This window comes from Thamnophis elegans, chromosome 3, assembly GCF_009769535.1.
Source record: "Thamnophis elegans isolate rThaEle1 chromosome 3, rThaEle1.pri, whole genome shotgun sequence".
NCBI classification, from domain to species: Eukaryota; Metazoa; Chordata; class Lepidosauria; order Squamata; family Colubridae; genus Thamnophis; species Thamnophis elegans.
In genome coordinates, this window is record NC_045543.1 from 104,611,252 (window position 1) to 104,632,425 (window position 21,174).

General features: G+C 34.3%; 1 protein-coding gene across 1 annotated transcript in view; it reads right to left on the bottom strand.

Moving 5' to 3' along the window:
* LOC116506398 overlaps positions 1–20,632 on the bottom strand; it is a 34,290-nt gene extending 13,658 nt beyond the window's left edge. The window contains exons 1-6 of the mRNA XM_032214129.1: positions 20,597–20,632; positions 19,540–19,639; positions 17,990–18,078; positions 15,015–15,129; positions 12,234–12,353; positions 5,496–5,726 (exon numbers count right to left, since the gene is read on the bottom strand). Coding sequence (XP_032070020.1) covers positions 5,496–5,726; positions 12,234–12,353; positions 15,015–15,129; positions 17,990–18,036 — 513 coding nt within the window. The 5' untranslated portion in view covers positions 18,037–18,078; positions 19,540–19,639; positions 20,597–20,632. The remainder of the gene's footprint in view (positions 1–5,495; positions 5,727–12,233; positions 12,354–15,014; positions 15,130–17,989; positions 18,079–19,539; positions 19,640–20,596) is intronic.
* Positions 20,633–21,174: the final 542 nt, after the last annotated feature.

Below are 21,174 nucleotides of genomic sequence, written 5' to 3' on the forward strand. Positions count from 1 at the left end.
TAGACACTATATTCCTATCACAGATTTCATGATCTAATTCCCAGCTACAGAAGAATTTCCTACCAATCTTATAATTAACCCTAGGAGTAATGAAAAAAAGATTAAAGCATCCAAAGCATACCAGAAAGTACACTAAAGAGAAATGACTTGGTCTGTACAACACAACAAGATGAAATAATTTGGGGTCCTATTTTTCTGTTCCAAAAGAATTGACAGTATTGAAAACTGCTCCTTACATGCAGATTATATTTCCTATTTCCATATTTCTGACTGTTCCTTGATTTGCATGTAAGAAATTTGTATATAAGAAACAAAATTTAACATCTGGTACATTCTAGTACCACAGCAATAACAAATTGTTTTATAAATACATGCTTGATTGTGTATCTGAGTAGATGCAAATCAAGTCATTTTATGATATAATTTAGCTAAAATAGTATATTTAATGGAGAATCCAATGAATCTTGTTATATTGCTACATCAACTCAGGACCAGAAAGCATCAAATGTCAAGTCCTGATTCCTTTGCCTTTGATTCTGATACTCTAGAGAATGTAGGTTTATTCATGAGACTTCATCAAGGCTTTTTCCCTCCCATCTCCATGGGAGGAAAACATAAAAGACTCTTACATAATTCATCACAGTCACCCACTTACCAATCTCTCACTAACCTGAGGCACTAAATGTCCTTGCTTACTAATACCATAAATAACTGTCCACAACCCTCTAGAGAATTTAGGTGCTTGTGTGCTCATATAGGGTTCTTGTTATATTCAAAAGCCAAATTAGAGATAATTAGATCTACATCTATTTTAATTATTAACATACATTTTTGCCAAATCAGCTAAATTCAAGCAAAACTGTTTTCAAAATCCTGGCTGAACAAAGCTTTTGTTAAAATAAGTTAGTATATTTAGTAGTGGTAAAAATAACACTAAAAATATAAGATTATAATACATTGCAGCATAACAATGTCTATACAAATTCAACTGCAACAAATGTTTATTCCTGAAAAACTAATGACAAGGTTGTGACCTTTTCCTTTTCTTAATTTGTATTATTCGATATATGTTAGAAACTTTATTACTGCAAAATCATTACAGTATACAAAAACCAGTTTTACAAATAACTATATACATACACATGCCTCTTTCTAATCATAAGGAGCTTTTAACTGAATTATATCATTAAGAATGGGAGAAAATGTAACCATATTAATAGGTACGTCTATATTGTGGCAAATGATGGAAGGAGATTTGTTGGATACTCTGCATGTGACTAGCCCATTAGCTATTTAGAACTCATGATAAAAAGGGGTTCCTTGATAGATCGCTTATTTATAAAGAAATTCTGTGCAGGCAGGTGCTATGCAGGTGGCTTATATTTATGAAAGCAATCCAGACACCACCAGAAATAGCATTTGAAGCAAAAATTATATTTATTATTATTTATTAAATGTATTGGTTGCCCATCTCATCACAGAGTAACTCTGGGTAGCTTACAATGTTAAAAGATAAAACTATACAAAACCCTTACACAGTACAAATAAAATATTATAAAAATACAAATACTCAACCCTAACTAAAAGAGGGAGAGTAGGATGAGCATGGGGGGAGTGGGAGTTGGGATCTGTTATTAATGTATAAACCACACCCAATGTGAAGCCCCTCACTTGGAGCCCCAAGCCAACTGAAAGAACCAGGTCTTTAAGCTCTTGTGGAAGGCCAGAGGTTGGAGCCGACCACACTCGGGGAGGGTTGGGTGGGGGGCAAGATGTTCCAAAAGGCAGGAGGGATAGTTGATAACACTAAGCACCAACAACAGCATTCCTCAACCTGAGCACCTTCTACAATAAGTGGAAAATAATGGGTGTTGGTTCATATTAAGGTATGTCTGCCATGAGAAGAGAATGGAAAGAACCAACCTTTCTCATTCATACAAATAGATTATATACAGTTGGTGGTTTCCCAGACAATTTGGGGGAAGGACTTGCACAATATAATCTTATTGTAAGATATATGATTAGGGTTTATTTTTCATTCTAAGCTTTCCTTTCTCATCTGTTTGTATAGGAGTTATAAATCATGGGCAGCAGTAACTTTTCAGAATAGAAAAGAATTAGGAGCTGTGGTGATGCAATGGTTAAAATGCAGTATTCATGCTAACTCTGCCCATAACCAGGATTTCAATCTTGACCAGCTCAAGATTGACTCAGCCTTCCATTATTCCGAGGTCTGTAAAATGAGGATTGTTGGGAGCAATATGCTGATATTTTAAAATGCTCAGAGAGTGCTATAAAGTACTATAAAGCAGTATATAAGTGTATATGCTATTGCTATGGCTCTTTAGCAGTACATTGCTTAGAAATTTAGATGAGTGGAATTCAAGACTGAAAAGTAATCAATAAATGACCCCTTTATCTCAACTTTGGCATTATTGTTTATAAGAAAGGCTTTTACTTAATCATTCCCCAAAACCTGATTTTACTATTTAGAATTTTAACATGAAACATATTAATTTCTTGAATTTACAGCAATATTTTGAAGTGTCCAAGACATTAATTTATAAAACAAGTAACTGCATGCAGTCTGGATTCCTGTTCTTCTTTTTCATACATATAGACAACATCAAACTGTATATTAATCTCTTCATTTCTGGATTCATCTGATTTGTTCTCAGCTCACACCTTCATCATATTACTCCCAGAACTGATACTATTATTGATTTTTTTTAAAAAATTCTGAACATTGAAATGGTCCTTTCAGCATTATATTAGCCTGAGCCCCAGGATAAACAAGTTCTTACTCATTCATGTCTAAAGGGCATTTTTTTTGTCTGAAGGCATTTGCATCTTCCCCAAATAGCTATGACATATTTCAAATACTTCCTTCTCTCCTTATAGCTACTTTTCTACGGTATTCTAGATACATGTTATTGTCTGTTTAGTATTCAGCTTGGGAAAATATATAACATGGATTGTGATTTAAAACAGAAGAGATGTTCAATGTTTCTTCCAGGAAAATAGCATTTTAGAATCCAAATAAAGCTATGGTACCAAAAACTGATCTCATCATAGGGATGGAGAAGAATTACTTTGTAACTTTTGTTACAAGAGGAGGGATGGAACCAATATGTTTATTTGCACTTCTTTTCAAAATCATTTAATCATAAGAATTTATATTCAATTTCTTATGTAAGAAAAAGAGCAAAAATCACTTTCGACTCTGACATTAAAAATTTACCCTGAATTTGATCTTTCCCTTACAGAAATAGACCAGAAATAAGATATTCAATGAAATAAATTGACAATATATTAAAACTCTTTCAGACTAGAACAAGAAGCATATTCATAGCTATCTTCCCCCCAAATTGAGGAAAATTAATTTTTTAATGTGCTATGTATCTGAAAATCTTGGAATTTTACTGAGCTTATTGACATTCTTGTTTTGCAGATAATTTATTTTAGCTATACATATTGGTGTCACTCTTGGACTTGTGGGAAAAAACCCAATAACATAAGTGAGTCAGTAATAAATGAAAGAAATATATATAGTTAGTCTTGCAAAAGTTAATTTAGTATCATTTCTTAATATAATAACCTTTTCAATATTGCAATTCTTATCTGTTTATATCTGTAATTATTTTTATAACAAAGATTTTATTTCTTAAAGAAAATAGTGCAATACAATCTTAACTAATACTATTTGAGAATTAAACCTCTTTATATTCAATAGAGCTGAGCCCCAAAATTAACAACAGTTGGCTTGCATCCCTAATTATCTAATAAAAACAGATGAAATAAAAAAGTGAGCCATTTTAATTGTACTTTAGCAGCATTTTTCAATTAAAGTTTAGCTCTAAAATTTTCACAAATCTACTAAAAACTCAAAGGATAAATGAAAATAATTAGGAATATTTCAAAGTAGATTACCAAACGCTATTCATTTCAGAGACATCTAAGTTGCCTATGTTTAATTGAAGCTTTTAATTTGCATAAAGAGTTAAATTCTACTGTCTTGAAAGAAAAGCAAATTATTTCATAACACACTAATTTATATCAATTCCGTAAGAATCTAAGGGAACCTTGCCACACATTTTGAAAGTTTCTAATCTTTTTTGGGAGACTCTACACAATGAGGTATTTATTTATATTTTTTGTACATTAAGATAAAACATTAAAATTACATCTTGCAGAAAGACTCAACTTACTCCTTTTTTACAACTTACAACTTAGTCCTTTTTTTCCCAAGAGGAGCAGATGTCGCACATGCTTTAACAGTTTATAAGTGTACTGGTGTCTGAAAATGTCAAGACCATTGCAAAACTTGCACTATGTTAGAAAATCTGTTTCTAAAAATGTTGCCAGAACAGTGGGGTTTTATTTATTCAAATTAATTCATTTTCTTTAAAATACTGCTTAATAACAGCAGAAAATATGTTTTATAGCATAGCACTACTCAGGAAATAATGCTTATTTCTATTCCATCAAGCTTCCAATGTACTGAAAATCTGAAGATATTGACACATATTCAGTTAAAAATTATTTATTGAGGGCATAAAACCAGTATGTCCTCAGATTTCAAAACAAAAACCAGAGAACAAGATCTAGAAGAAATTAATGAGGTGGATGATACTTCAGTGGCACAAAGTGAAATAAATGAATACCCATATATGTTTTGATATAAAAAATAAAGAGAGGAGCACATTGATCTCAAATGAAAAAAGAAAATAAATCATTTTCAAAGTGCTTTATCACCATATTATCTATAGTTCAAAGCATTGCAAATGTAATGTTTTTTTTCAAGATATAATCTAATTGTCTTTCAAAGTCCTTACAAAAGGACTACAACTCTAAAAGGTGAGCCCATTTTTAAAGTTCTTTTAAAGTCTACTTTTATCCTTGATATCAAATCACTCCATTTCATGGAGTCAGAATCTAACCCACTGGAGAAGTTACACCAGAGGTCCTCCATGCTCCAGTGCTACCCAATCTTTTACCTCTAATATGGAAATTTAATATTGTGCCATTGCTTATAGCTTGCTCATATAACATAAGAAAAGAGCCTGAGTAGCACACACTGAAATTCTATTTCATGCTTAAAAAGAAATTTGGTATGGAATGCTACATTTGAGAGAAGGGAAGGAAGACAAAAAAGACTATGAAGGTGGGCAGGGAATCCCAAGAGTGGCAAATGACATTTCATGCATCATAATTTGTAATGATGTCATGTTACACAAACATTACTAAATCATGAATATTAAATCATACTAAGTATCTATGACACATAGCATTTTAGCTAATGACAACACGAATAAGTAATTTATGTTACATTTTCTCTCTGTCTCTGACAAAATGACATCTTTTGCCTCAGGTCAAATAACACTGGACAATATAATAAGACTAAAGTCTGATTCCAAAAGATTTTTGAGCATTTTAGCAGTATTTGGAGTAGTACTTAAAGTGCCACTTTACAATATACCACATCTTGCACTCACCCAAGGAGCTGAAGGTACCAGAAGTGTCAAAGTGAGCAAGTCACTGCAACATTCCTCAACAGCCTGATGACACTGAACTACTTGATTTATCAGCCGAGCATAAACAACAGTTGGTAGAATCTCATGAGCCGTTTCAGAAGACATTTGTCCCGGGGCAAGCAAGAAACTCAGATTTTGCCTCATGGCAACCAGGTGTCTCCACAACTTGCTCAGTTTTCCTTCAAGAGCACTCTAGGAAAACAAAACAAAAAAGACAAATATGATAAACATCTGAGGAAATAAAAACAAATTAATTATGCTGGGTGAAAGGCCACTTGCCTCACTGAGCACCTGCCAGCACAACAGCAAACACACTGACATTTATATATTTTTTAAAAATGTATCCTGGGGACTTGGTGAAATGTGAAACTTCAGGCCTTTTGCTGTGCCCCCCCTTTCCTCCCCCAAGCCATCTGTGGAGAACATGTGTTGAGGGGGCATGATCTGACAAAGTCAAAAACACAACAAATTCCCAGACTTCTAGCTTCTTAAAATAAATAAGAAAACAGAGATCAAAGCCACCCTCCAAACAAGGCTGATTGTTTTTCCAAAAGAACGACTTAGAGCAAGGGTAGTAAAAGGGAGGGAGAGATTAAAAATTGCAAACTTCTAAACAGAGTATTAGAAAAGTATAAACATGAGAATGTTTATCTTTTACCTACCACAGAATCTTATGTTCTTTTTCTGTTTAAACTTTTAGCCAGCTGTTACTTGCAATGTACTGAACAGCATGTTTTCATCAAGTGAAAATGAAAAAGACACTGTAAGAGCTCATTTGAAGTAATCAACATAAAAGGATTAGGTTTTTATCGAAGTTCGAGACAAAGGCACAGAAGTGTAAGGAAAGTGCTGCTAAACCAAAAACAAAGATGTAGAAAAGATGTGGAGACTCTAGAAAGAATGCAGAGAAGAGCAACAAAGATGATTAGGGGACTGGAGGCTAAAACATATGAAGAACTGTTGCAGGAACTGAGTATGTTTAGTTTAATGAAAAGAAGGACTAGGGGAGACATTCTAGCAGTGTTCCAATATCTCAGGGGTGCTACAAAGAAGAGGGAGTCAAACTATTCTCCAAAGCACCAGAAGGCAGGACAAGCAATGGATGGTAACTAATCAAGGAGAGAAGCAACTTAGAACTGAAGAGAAATTTCCTAACAGTTAGAACAATTAATCAGTGGAACAACTTGCCTCCAGAAGTTGTGAATGCTCCAACACTGGAAGTTTTTAAGAAGATGCTGAGTAACCATTTGTCTGAAGTGGTGTGGGGTTTCCTGCCTAGGCAGGGGGTTGGACTAGAAGACCTCCAAGGTCCCTTCCAACTCTGTTATTATATTCTAAAGAAATTGACTAGCATCCATTCTGAAGATATAGACAACAAATATCTATTTAAAATAAGAAACAATGGGAAAAAAGTGCTGCCTGTTCTGACCTCCTCCTCTGTCCAGTAACGAATGCCGAGACAAGCTTAACTGGAATGTCACAGCACTTTATTAGCAAGAAACCAAAACCTTGGTGGCTGAAAGCCAAGCATAACAAACAGATAAGTACCTTGGCAGCAACTCAGACTTCGACAGATAACAGCTTCTCCAGCGTTAGGAATGACGTTGACTCCTGCAAAAGTGGCGTGTGCACAAGTCTTGAGAGGAGCCTAATTACCACCAGCTGAGTGCAATTACCTCCTGTAACTGCGCAACTGTTCCTTACGCCTATTGGCTCTCCGGTGCCAGGCATCCAGGATCAACTCCCTTGTCTCCTCCCCACTGGTCCAAGGCTCAGGCACCTCTTGCGGGCCAACCAGCCTCTCTGCGCCCTGCTCGGAATCGGAACCCTGTCCAGGGTCTTCCACATCCTCCAAAGGTGACTCATAGGGCCCCTCGCTGTCGGAGTCTGGTGGCAGCTCCAAAGGCTCCTGCTGGGCCACAACAGCTGCCTATGCATTTTTCTTGCTTGTACACCACAAGGTGAATGAGCTTTCTAATTTTTATGCAGTTTTGAAATTTTCATTTTAATCACTGATGTTTCCCTCTGTTACTCATAATTATGCTGCCTACAATTGATATTTTTCATTGTATATCGAAAACTGCCAATGGAAAACATATGCACTTCAATATAGAGAAAACAAAAATCATCAATATATGTGCATATTGTATATAGACATAGAAAAGACAGTAGAAGGTACATGCTACCAAAAGGAAACTAAATCACACACACAAACACAAACATATACCTCAGTCCATGCACATTTTAAAATGAGGCAATTGATCAATTCTAATATCCAATATGGGAAATAATTTAACTATATATAATAGGGAAGGCAAACTGAATTCAGATTTGATCCAGACAATGTTATTCTGGAGCTTTAGTTAAAGATACCTGTCATTCATTTTTTTGTGCAGAAGACAGGAAATAGCAATAGAGACTATCTGGAGAAAGACTATTCCATTGACACAAATAGAGAGAAGGCTATTTCTGTCCATTTCTTCTTCTGTCCTCTAATCCAAAAGATATTTTCATTTTGTTCTATCCTCAGCCTTTCATGAAAATAGTAAAGTACAATGAACTGCAAGGCAAGTGGGAAATAAGCAAATATAACTTTCTCTTCTAATGGAAATTCTTTATCAGGTTTGAAATGTTGGTATTTTGGAGATATTCGATAGATAGAATATAAATATTGAGTAAAAAATGGATAAATATTAAAATGCTCTCTGGAATTTATTTCTGTAACTACAGAAAGACTCCTTTTTTGCACTATATTTTAAATCATTCACATTGCCTGATTCTTAAAAGAATCTTTTCAAATAATTTCAAAATAGTTCATTTTATTATTGGGGTTTTTGGTCTGAGCAAACAACAGATGAAGAACAATGGACAACAAACATGATCCCCTCAGTTTATAGCATAAAAAGATGATTTCCCACCAAGAACCCTTCCTATTTGCCCAATACCTTGTTGCTGAAAGTTTCTCACTACTTCATTTCAAAAATAGATCTAACACATTTAACATTATCCAACTAATTTTCTTTATGCCCTTCATTATAGAAGTTTAACAAGCTTTTATACTCAGAAAGGTGCCACATAAATTTGCTAATATGTTACACCAAGCCAGGGAACTGTATGCTAACATAAAATAAATAATATTCAATAATGTTGAATATAAGAGTAATAGTTGAGCTTGAAAACAAGTTCCCTTTCCTAAAATACCTGTATTATGCTTTCTGAACAGGCATAAAAATGATATACAGATATTTAAAAAAAATTCACCTTAGTGATCAATAGAAGCACTTTTATTAGTAATCAGCAAAACAGGAACTCAGCCAAAATAACTGTCACCATGCTTTCAAAAACACTATATCACAACATGCAGTATACAAAACACCTCTTTCCAAATTATTAAAGCAGCAACATTTTTGCAAAGCTCAAACAACTGCCTAGATCAGTGATGGCGAACCTTTTAGACAGTGAGTGCCCAAACTGCATGCGCATGAAAGAAACGCCTCAGAGATCTGACCTGGGGGGACGGCGTGCATGCCAGCAGAGAAGGCTCTGCGTGCCATCACAGGCCTAGATATTGCCATAGACAGTCTTTGGATGCATCGGCTCATTTAGTTGCTTCAGTTCACTTTTCTCTCATAGCCCTCAATTTTTAAAAAAGGAACATCATAATTAATGTAAAAGGCCAGGACTTACAGAATATGTATTTGAGAAAGTACAAATATTATTAATTCTGTGCAATTCGGTTCAATCAGTATCATCTGGTGTGAGCAGAGAAAGTCCTTTGCTGATCAGTGATTTCATTTGAAAGAAGTAAGGCAGGGTATTAAATATACCATATTTACCATATGCCATATTTAATTCTATGGTATGGTATATTTATCTAGAAGAATTAAATATACCATATTTATGTATAAATTTAAATATGGTATATTTAATTCTACTTTTCAAACAGTCAAAGGTTTTGCTATGTAAAGAAAAAGAACAATAGCCTTCAGATATACAGCCCACACTACTTAATTACATAGAACATTTAAAATCACATAAGATTCCCCATATATTGGAAGGCAGGCTGAATTACTTGTTAATAACAAAAGCAACTATACATTATAGCTATGTATTCTAATAACAAAATTAAAAAGTGGAAGATAAAGGAATAATTCCCTCATTTTGGATACATTTTAATAAAAAATAATCATGTAAATTAATTGATTGTAATGCTAAATAAATGCATTATTATATAAGTTGCTTTAGTTAGTATTAAAGCTCCATAAATTTTAAGAGTAGACTATGAGATGAAAAACAAAATTTAGAATTACAAACATGTACTAAAAGAATGAATGTCACTCTGTTCATATTTCTACAAGGTGACCTTTTCCCAAAGCTAATTAAAAATGTGAAATGTTCGCCAAGGTAAGCCTTCTATTTGTCATTGCCCCTAACATGGAGTATTATGACTGTCACAGCAAATGGGACTGTGGAAGTAGGGCTTAACAAGAAAGCTTGATGCACGTATGTTAATATGCAATGCAAGCTCTTCTCAGCAGGTGCTCCATATGATGAAGTTCGTTTCATGAATAATTCAATAAGGAAGCTTCTTTGCAGAGACACCTTTCTCAATGTTTTTCAAGTGAGATCAGTAGAAATCAGGAGCTGTCATTGCCAATTTGCTTCAGTCCAGGTTCTTAAAGTGACACCTTCGATACATTACTGAGCTTGAAATGCACTTTTCTTCTTTTTACATGTCAGCTATGAAGGACTGCTTTTGTTTTCCACACTTACCACTCCAAAATCAAGACCTGGCATTTTGTGGATAATTAACAAAAACTGAGGGTTTGGAAAGCAATGCATCATTGCTTGTCTTAGTCACAAATGACTATCCTTGGCACCAGGACTCAAAATACATTTAAATTTGATCCCTAAACTACTGCTACAGAGTTGTAATTCAGATCAAACCTGCATTAGCATTTTCTCTATACTAAGCCAGAGCACAAATTAATTCTTCATGATACTTGTGGATTCTTGAGCTAGGTGAAAGAAATAAGCTATGAATAAAATACCTACCCTACAATGCATATGCTCGAATATTCAGGCACCATATGCAGAACAAATGTGTTGGCATCAATGCATAATCAAGAGTCTTTTAAAGAAAGTGCTCTTTCATTTTGAGGGTTTTAATTACATGTGGTTTATATGACTGCTTATGAAAAAAAATGCTTGCATAAGTCATTTCTTGGGAGATCTAATCCAACTAATTCTATCAGGTACATAATTTTGCCATTATACTATAATGCTTTGATGTAAAAAGCCCCTTTTGGTTCAATTTTAATGAATCAAGGTTCCGGGCTTCTACAACTCAAAAGTAAAAAGAAAAAAAATGTTTGTTATTAATACTAATTGGCATAAATATTTGAATATTCAATAAATAATAAATGAGTAAGGAAATATACAAGTATGGCTTCTGGACTTCATTCCAGCCTCTTTACCATTGGTGGCCATTTGTAAGCATGTACTGTATTTCTTTAAAATGTAACAAAGAATTGTCTGCTGAACAGAATAGAATAGAATAGAATAGAATAGAACAGAACAGAACAGAACAGAATTCTTTATTGGCCAAGTGTGATTGGACACACAAGGAATTTGTCTTTGGTGCATATGCTCTCAGTGTACATAAGGAGAATAAAATACATTCATCAAGAATAAAAAGATACAACACTTAGTGATAGTCAAGGTTACTACTAAGCTATCAAGGAAACATACAAGCAACATAGTAATAAGTGAGGAGAGATAGATACTAGGAAGGAAGAGAAGAAGAATAGTGATACAGTCTTAGTAAATTATTGACAGTGTTGTGGGAATTAGTTGTTAAGCAGAGTGATGGCATTCGGGGGAAAACTGTCCTTGTGTCTAGTTGTTCTGGTGTGCAGTGCCCTACAGCATCGTTTTGAAGGTAGAAGTTGAAACAATTTATGTCCAGGATGTATATGTTGTTGTCTCTGTATGACTATAGGTTCTAATAAGGCCAAATGTATGTTCATATCTGTGCGCTTGTTTGTGTGTATACACACATGAAGTTCTCATGTAGAAAGATACAAAAAGGTTCCCTCGGTTTATGTGTAACTAAATCTAATCAGGTTGCTGCATATACATTGCATCTGTGTGTCTGTGGGTGCTTCTCTATCTTCATGTTGCATCTGTATGTGTTGGTGCAGAGAACCACATATGCTCCACTCAAGTGACTAGGAGGGAAAGTGAATGGAGTAGAGAGTAGCATTCCACTAATATTGTTTAGATTTATTTTATGCTACCCAGAATGATATGTTTGTGAGAAGGGCAACTCTAATAGGTAGTTAGGTAGGAAGGATAGGTAGGATAGGTAGGACAGAAGAGACTGACTGACTCACTCACTCACTCACTCAACTTTTTCTTTGATATGTGACACTGGTTAAAAAAAATCTAAAATCTTTTTCTACACAGCTTCCTGGATGATCCAACTTATTTCAACAGTGGTCCTTTTTTTGTCAACTTCTGCTTTACCAAATCCATGTTATTTCCAGGGTCATTCTGGTGATAGACAGATGTATAAAGACCTGAGCCTCTTCACACTGTTTCTATCCAACATTTTATTGGGTTGAAAAGAATAAAATGACATTTAATGCAAAAACTAGGAAGCAACTAAAAATGACTTTCATATTATTAAAGCCTTACCACATATCTAAGATTTAAATTTTCTATTTTGCCATAACAAACATCCAAAAGGGTTATTGGCTGGACAACAAGATTCCCTCCAGGTGTCCAAGGTAATGCAAGTTTGGACAGATCAGAAATCTGAAAGAAACACATACCATAGTAGGGTATTTTAAAACAAGTATATATGCTGAATTAAGTAAATAAACTACGATGATTTAGACTTGCTGAATTAAATTAAATTAACTTAACTTTAAAGCTTAAATTTTAAGTTTATAAATATGTATAGGCTCTAAGAAAATTTCCCTCTTTTAATAATCAAAATGCTTTACTTCATTAATGTAAAAAAATGAAGTTAAATTTGCATCTAGATTCTTTAAACAAAACAGCAAAAGCAATTATTCTAACAGAGGTTTACCAATTAACCACTTCCACTTATCTAATTTCTTATTAACTTCTAATTACGCCCATTTCAAAGTAATCAATCTGAAGCAGACCTAAATTGTTCCCTAGAATTTTCTGCTTCATTATTAGCTTTTTAATAAAGAGAATGTTAGCACTAGTTCAGGAAATCATATTTTCCTTTTACCCAAACTGTTTTCCCACTTTTATGTGCAAAAATTAGTTTTCTCAGAAACTAAATAAAAGTCCTTGGATACACTTGCAAATATAAAGAAAGATACAAACTCAACTGGAAAAGATGATGTAATATATTTGCCCTTTATAGTGGGTGGCATACAAATCTATTAAAACTAAACTAAACTAAACTATAGAATGTTATCTAGGGTCATTGCTTTCTATTGTTTGATTTTCATGTCTAATTAAGGAATTTTATTGTTTGATTGCTTTCTGGGGCATCACATATACTGAATTTAGTATTTTTAAAATCTTATATAAAGACTTGACACACGCACACCATCTTAATAAATGTTTTTCAATTTGCCTGAAGTATTCATGATTTGTGTTGTTGGGAAAGGCAATCATTATTTTATTTTACACTTTGCAACATTAAATCTCCCTCCCAAATTCAGCGATCAAAGTTTTGTTATCAGCTCCATGCCAGTTTCAAGTGCATGACTTTTAAGAGCAATCACATGAAATTTTGAAAGCCATCATGTTTTTTTTCTTTTATTACTATTTATATTTTATACACAGCTTTATTCTTTAGATGCTCAAAACATTAAATGAACATAAAAGGTAAAGACTCCCTTGGTCACATTCAATTATAAACAAACAAACAAACAAACATTCTTTTTAAGTACTTGGACAGAAACAAAGTGGGGAGGGGAGGCAAAAACATATATTCAGATTATTCCTGTACATCAGAGCATGGTTCCATAGCCTGCGGGTTCATTTTGTACTGCAGTTGGTCACTGATTTTCCATTCTTATAGTAGGACAAGTATTAAGAATTTTAAAATGTGTCAAATCATCAAAAATACTGCAATTTGTTTATTTTAAGAACAAATATTACAATAATTCCAAAACTGCCAAGTATTTGAATACATGGGGAGATAGAAAAAGTAACAAACTATAGAAAGGTTGAATGCTAGATCTTTTATAGTAACAATGGCTGCCAAAAAGTAAAGCCTTACTAATGATGATGGCACCAAGGCAATCTGAACATCTAATTCTTACACCTGAACCCCTTCTTTAATATACCATTCACTGTTTGAATAAGATAGCAATAGCAATAGCAGTTAGACTTATATACCGTTTCATAGGGCTTACACATCTTCATCACCAAAGGTTCAACAAATACACAAGTTTACGGCATGAGAGCTATGTAAGACTTTAATGGAACATAAACAGTTCTCTATACTGTATATGAGAGACTAAATGCCCTGACATGGCAAGCTAGGTGCACATAAGTCCAGTTTATAATGTTGATTTCCAAGCACAAGCCCAAAGTCATAGTCTGATTAATTTTGAGCACTGCTGCACATAACTTGACAATGCTGTAGGTTGTAGCAAGATTAATATCCAATATTAATCTCTCGGATTTGTTGCTTGTTTATTGGATTGCAGGTCTCAGTGTGTATTAAACCCATGGTTATGTTTATTGGTGCCATCTTAAGACTCTTTTCTTCCAATAATTCTCCCTGAGTTCACATATTATTGACCTATGGGAGATATCCCTCTTTGCACCTTGCTGGCCTGCAACCAGCAGTGCCACTCCAGAAAAATGTCTCTTGATATTTTACACTGTCACTAGTACATTACATTGAAAATATTACACTACATTGGCATTTACATCTTCTATAGCTTAGCTAGGGCTTTAACTTTAGACAGAAGTGTCCGTATAGAGTTCATGAAAATGTGCTTCTCATATCCCTGAGGAGATATGACAATGAACCACAGACAAACCATTACTATGACAGCTTGATATCACATTTTGTCAAAGGTTTATGAACTGATCAAGTTTTACAATACAGTAATAGGAAATTTCTCCCAGCGTGAATAAAATCTGCATTTTTACACAGTATGAACATTTTTAAACTTCTAAAAAACCTAGTTATTTGCAGTAAAAATATATAACTTTTCAATGTATTCTTCTAGTAGTCTTATTCGTAATTTTAATCAGCGGAGTAAGGTCAAATGACAGCCTTGAATGCATGGATGAAGACCTGACTTTTTTTTATATCAAACCAATGTGTTGCACATATATAAAAAAGGATGAGGATTTTGATCACACAAACTCAACCACCATTTTGATTTTTTGACAAACCTAACAGATGCCCCTGGTTCATTAACTGAAAAGAATTCTTCATATAAATAGATCCCTCATGCTATCAAAACTCACCTGCTGATGTCTCTGCAATTTGTACCTCATTGTCTGGCACATCTCAACTATTTGACGAAGTTCTGGATGTGGAATGATTACTTTTGATGGAGTTCCTTCTGTGCTAAGGAAAGAGCTATAAATAATTGTAAAGCATTAGAACTCTTAAAGACAATTTAATTCATTTTCATTTAATATTTTTCAGTTAGATAGCATAAATCTGCACTTCACTTCTAAAACTTCAGAGATCAAATACAATAACGTATTTATTATAAAGCTGATTTTGCAATAATGAAGTAATTCATTAAAAACAGTTGAAAGTTCCAGGTATATGTTGCCAGAGTAAAACCAATACAAATACAGATTATGAAAACGTATTTGAAAACACACAATTTAAACTTCTCTTTGATTCACTGTAATAATTAGGAATCAGTATATTCCTTTTAAATAATAGCCATGTTTTCCAACCATACAGTGCAGTGATGGCAAACCTTTTTTGGCTCACGTGCCAAAAGCGGGGAGAGCACAGGGGGGTCATGCACGGGCGTGCCATACCCACAATGCTGTCATGACCCAGAAGTGACTTCCAGTTTGCTCGTAGGGTCGGTTTTTGACCTCCCGAGCCTTCAGGGAAGCCTCCTCAGGGCTCCTGAACACTCCAGAGGGCTAAAACCAGCTCTACGAGAAAACCGGAAGTCCATTCCCACACTTCCGGTTTGCCCATAGGGCCGTTTTTTCACGCTCCAGAGGCTTCAAGGAAGTTCCCGAAGCCTCCGGAGGGCAAAAAATGGCTTCAAAAGAAGGCCGAAGTCAGCTGGCCAGCACGTGCATGCGTGCTGGTCAGCTGACAGGGCAAGTCTCACGTTCCCTGACAAATGGCTCCGTGTGCCACCTGTGGCACGCGTGCCATAGGTTCACCATCACAGTTATAGTGCAAAATATACTAACCAGCTAGAGAAGGACTTGGACAAGAGATTACACATTAATTGAAGAAAGTGTGAGAAGGGAACTCAAAATAACCCCATCTTGATTTTGTTTAACATTGAGATGAAACAGAGAGAAATTTGAACAATCTGTTATTATATCCTAAAACAATAAAGTAGCATTCTTCGAATTCTGCAATGTCTCCTTCTTGACCTGATGATGCTGACAGAGCTTACAATAGCAACAATAGACTTCAATATCTGAAGAATTTAACCATGGAACCCAAGAGCTTTGGAAAGACTGTCTACACATTATATTGGCATTAGTAATTTTCATTAATACAGCTGAATGCAAATTATTCTGGTCTTGTGGTAAAGGCATTTCAGAAAACAAGAACTTATCAAATGTCATTCCACAAACACATTTCCATAAACAGTGATCTATAACTATCAACCCAGAAATAAATTACTACATCCCAGAAAGATCACTATTTTTCTGAAAACTCATACCAAACCAAAATGAGTTTGAAAATAAATGAAATTTACTAAACAACAAGCAGGGCTGTGAATATATATTTTTTATTTTATAAAGCAATTCACTGTATCCCATCACAGACTAAAACTGAATTCTTCTTTCTCTTTTCCTTTCTCTTTTCCATTAACTTTCTTGAAACAGTTTCTGATGTAGCCAGGTCAACATTGGCACTTATCTTATGAACTATCTTCTCTCACATAAGCTTACTCATTTCTTTTTATTAGCAGGTAATGCCCTTTTTACCATTCCAATTCCCTTCTGGAGTGTTAGTATATATTCTGCACCCACAGCCAATCAGATAAACTATTATATATTATTCTTATTAATAATAAACATACATTTCATCTAATAGTTGCATATATATATTCAAAACAGAACAGAGGCAAGAAGGTTTTTTTTAGCTCTATAATATGCTTCTACAAACCAAATATGTAAAACTCCATAAATATTTCCTGAATCAAAATTAATGGTTCATATAGTGCCTGAGCCATAGCTATTGTTTATTATGACCAAAGTTAACTAATTTTTTATGAATCTAACCAGTGAATTTACTTTTTTTTTTCACAAGATGGTAAATGTTAGATAAACACTTTTGATGGAACATTCTAAGGGCCAGATTCCATTTCTTCTTAGATAAAAGGATAAATATAACAACCTACTAAAAGGATAATAATGAACAAAGGGTTAAACAGATGATCATGAACTACAAACTGTAAAAAAGCTATCTCAGGTTTCAGCAGCAGCAATACAGTGTCAAGGTCAAGAAAAATCCTTCCTTTATCCTGTATTCATCAAATCACACTTTGTATCCATTTCTGAGCATTTTATTTTAGGAAGGACATATACGGTAACAGGTTAGGAGAGCAATTAAGATGAGAAGAATATTAGAAGAAAAACTTTGTTCCCCACACAAAACACAAATCTTACACATGGAACCAGAGTCTAAAACCAGCCTGCATGGAACTAATTGCATGATCATTAGCATTCTATTTTGTTTCTTGCAAATCTGTGCTTAATTTAATAACTACTATCAGTAATAGTTGAAAAATTATTTAGGAAGGTCTTTATATAACTTTATATTAGCAGTGGATAATCACTTCTTATGCATGGCTTCATTCTTGTTTGCACTAAAAATTCCAATCTCACAGAGCCATGTCTGAAAGTGTTTAGCCAAGTCAAGCTAGGGGTCAAGTTGAATTGTGTAATGTTAGTGAATCTTTGATTTATTGGTAGGCCCTAATCTGGTAACCTGACACCTGGGAGAAGGAAGAACACATATCAGCAAACTACTAAATAAATGATGAATGGATTCCATTAGTCCTTTCTGTTTTAGGACACAATATAAAATGTATGAACCTCTATAATAATATGCTACCTACTGTATTTGTTTTCTACCTACTAAGATAAACATTCATGTCTACTTCTTTAAGAGAGGCCTGTCTCCTTTTTTAATGTTCAATATACATGTGTGTAACAAGCACTTTCATATCTACTTCATTTCAAATAGTGATGATATATAGTGTCTTTCCACTGCTTACCTAACCTTGTCAATGAGAGCTTCTAAAGATGTGTTTAACTCCAACATAAGAACAGTTCGGGAATTTAATCCTTCTGTAAGCAGCACCACCTGAAAGGGAAATAAAAAACATACAGAGAATCAGCCCTAAAAGCATTTCTGCTTTCTTGTCTCTGAGCAAACATTTTTTTTTAAGAAACTGAAAAGAACATTCCCTTGTGACATCTGTGAACAGAAGAAAAACATGAGGTTTAAATGGGCACAGTGCTGCATCGGTCATATAATCTCAAGAATAAAAACTATCTGTGGTGACGCAGTGGTTAGAATGCAGCGCAGCAGGCTAATTCATCGCTGCTTACTCCACCCGTTCGATTCTGACCGCTCAAGGTTGACTCAGCCTTCCATCCTTCCAAGATTGGTAAAATGAGGACCTAGATCAACCATTAGGGGCAATATGTTGATACTGTAAAACACTTACAGAGGGGTATAAAGCACTATGAAGTGGTATATATGTTTAAGTGCTATTGCTATCTTTGGCTCTAAATCCTTCCACGTGTCCAGACTTTACTTCCCCCAATTTCCCACTAGGGTGGCTGTTGCTGGCATTGTGGGCATTTTTCAATACATGCTGAAACTTGGCATAGTCACAGGGCGCTGGTGCATACAGAGCACACATACACCAAAGATCAAGCCTGAGCTGCTGTAATAGTTTTTGCATTTATACAATCTCAATAGCTTTAACAAGGCATTTTGTATGCTTCATAGATTACAGATAATCTTTGACATGATTATAATTGAGCTGGGCATTTTGGTTGTAAGTCATTGAAATCATTAAGTGAGATGCCCACAACTGCTTTGCTCAATGACTGCAATTCTAGCTCTCCCCATCGCAATAGTTAAGCAACTGTGGAAGTCTTTAAATGAATATGCGGAGGTACCTCAAGGGGTGGGACAGCCTGGCACTAGTAGCACTTGTAGTATATGCAAACACCCCTCTGTATAAAGCACAGCTTAACACATTTATTTGCTTATTTATATTTCCTATCTTATCCATCCATGCTATCCATTCATAGATCATATGAACGTTAATTTCTCCATAAGAGTTGTTTTTTAAAAAAATAGCAGCTTGTTTACAGCTTTCCATATAGTTGCTTTATCATGTGCTTAATTGCTTTGCTCCCCTCAACACCAGAATCTCACTCCATTCAATGTAAAATTATAGCAGCAATAACCCAACACAGCCCTGCTGTTGTACTGGTTAGGTTGAAGAAATGCTGAGGATGAGGTATTAAAAAGCTCAGCAGCAGCATTTAGAAGATCTGGAATACAAAATTAAGTTTTTTCCAAGATCAGAATACTCTTAAAATGTGCCTTTTGTTCCAAGTTTAAAATTCTCCAAACACTCATTCCATGATAAGAATATGCTGAGATTATAATATTTTATCTACCTCTATTTAGATAATTCAAAACACAATTTCAGAAAAGTGCTTTTTATATTCCTAAACATTGGCAGCTTTCAAATCTTTTATCTAAAATTAAATGCAGGTGTTTCACAAAGGTATATAGTATTACCTGCCTTTCCAGCTGTAGTGCTTGAGCCTTTAAAAAACTGACCCGTCTTTCATCAAAACATTTGTTCTTTCCTTCTTCTATAAGCTGTTCATATTGGCTTCTAAAATATAAAATATCTTTCTTAAAATAAATTCAAAGCTCACATAAGGCTGTACTGACCTTTAGTACTTTAGTACTATAATTACATTTTTTTGGATCAATTTTGATGTGTTAAAAGTAATGTAAAAAGCATAACTTTTAACACATACATTAAAAATGATCCAAAAATTGTACTTATAGTACATGTTTATTATTGGATCTCCTTTGAACTGATAATTCAAAAATCCTACTGCTTTTTTTTCTGAAAATTGTCTACCTTTTATTGTACTAAAAATAAGTTATTGTCTTATGGAACTTAGACTTTTTTAAAAAGCCTGCTAGTATCTTATCTTATAGGATATACACCGAGTGGTAAACATTCTCCAAGCAGAAATGACAATTACATCAACAATTAATTGCAATTTAATTATCAGTTTTGAGAATTGCTAGACATGTGTTTAGCTTCGGACGTGATGGCAAACTTATGGCATACATGCCCAAAGTGGCATGTGAAGCCATGTCGCCCGGCACGCGCGGTCTTGCCTGTTTGTCTTCCGGGTTTCTGGTGCACATACACACACAACAACCAGATGTCCTTCACACATGCAGCAGTGCCGAAAACCAGCCTGCGTATGCATGCAGGCAGTCGGTGCTAAAAAGGTTCTGTCACTGAACTAGGGGAAAGATAAGAAAAAAACTGCACCAGACTGAATTGCAATAATTGTTAAGAATGAACTTTATCCCCATGTTGATAGAGAACATCCCTATAGTCTTTAAACTGCTTCATTCTAATGTGTAATAAAGATTCCTATCAAAGTCTTTTTAAGTATCTTGCATAAACAATGCCTAGTTCAAACTAGGCAATCTGACAATTGCATTCTGTTGATCTCTCAGAATCTTCTACCTAATTTCAACATCTAGAGTTTCAAATATATATCAAATCAGTGTTGATTTATATATAGCCAATATGTAGCAGTACCTTAAGTCTTCCAATTCATTCTTTATTTTTATATTTTCTTCTTGCAGTTTCTAAAAAAACAAACCCCAAAGAAGTATAAATTAAAACTGATGAAAACAAATTTCTATTTATAAAACTTTTAATTTTTCTACTCAGACTCCAATGTTTCATATATCTAGGCATACTGAATTATAACATCATCTTGAAGTACAATCATAAGCAAGCATATTTCATCAAAAAGAAATATTCAAACTATGAATACACATATGAAGTCATTTGTCTTCTTTGCAATTCCTAGAAAGATGATTAGAGAAACCTTAGTTAATATCATAAATTATTCTCTCAGAAATTATAGGGTTCCTCCTTTTTGACAGGCAATTCTTAGACCTCAGGCAAGTAGACAAATGTCTAACTTCCCATAGTTGGATAAAATGATTGAAAAGTGCTCACTATCTCAAATGACATAGATTATAATGACCAATTTAAAATTAACTTCAAAGTGAGCTACAGAGTTAATACTGGTTAGTTATAAACAATCTGTTTTTCCTTGACCTTTCAGCATCTTTTGCTAACATCATTTCTAGACTCTTTTTTTTTTG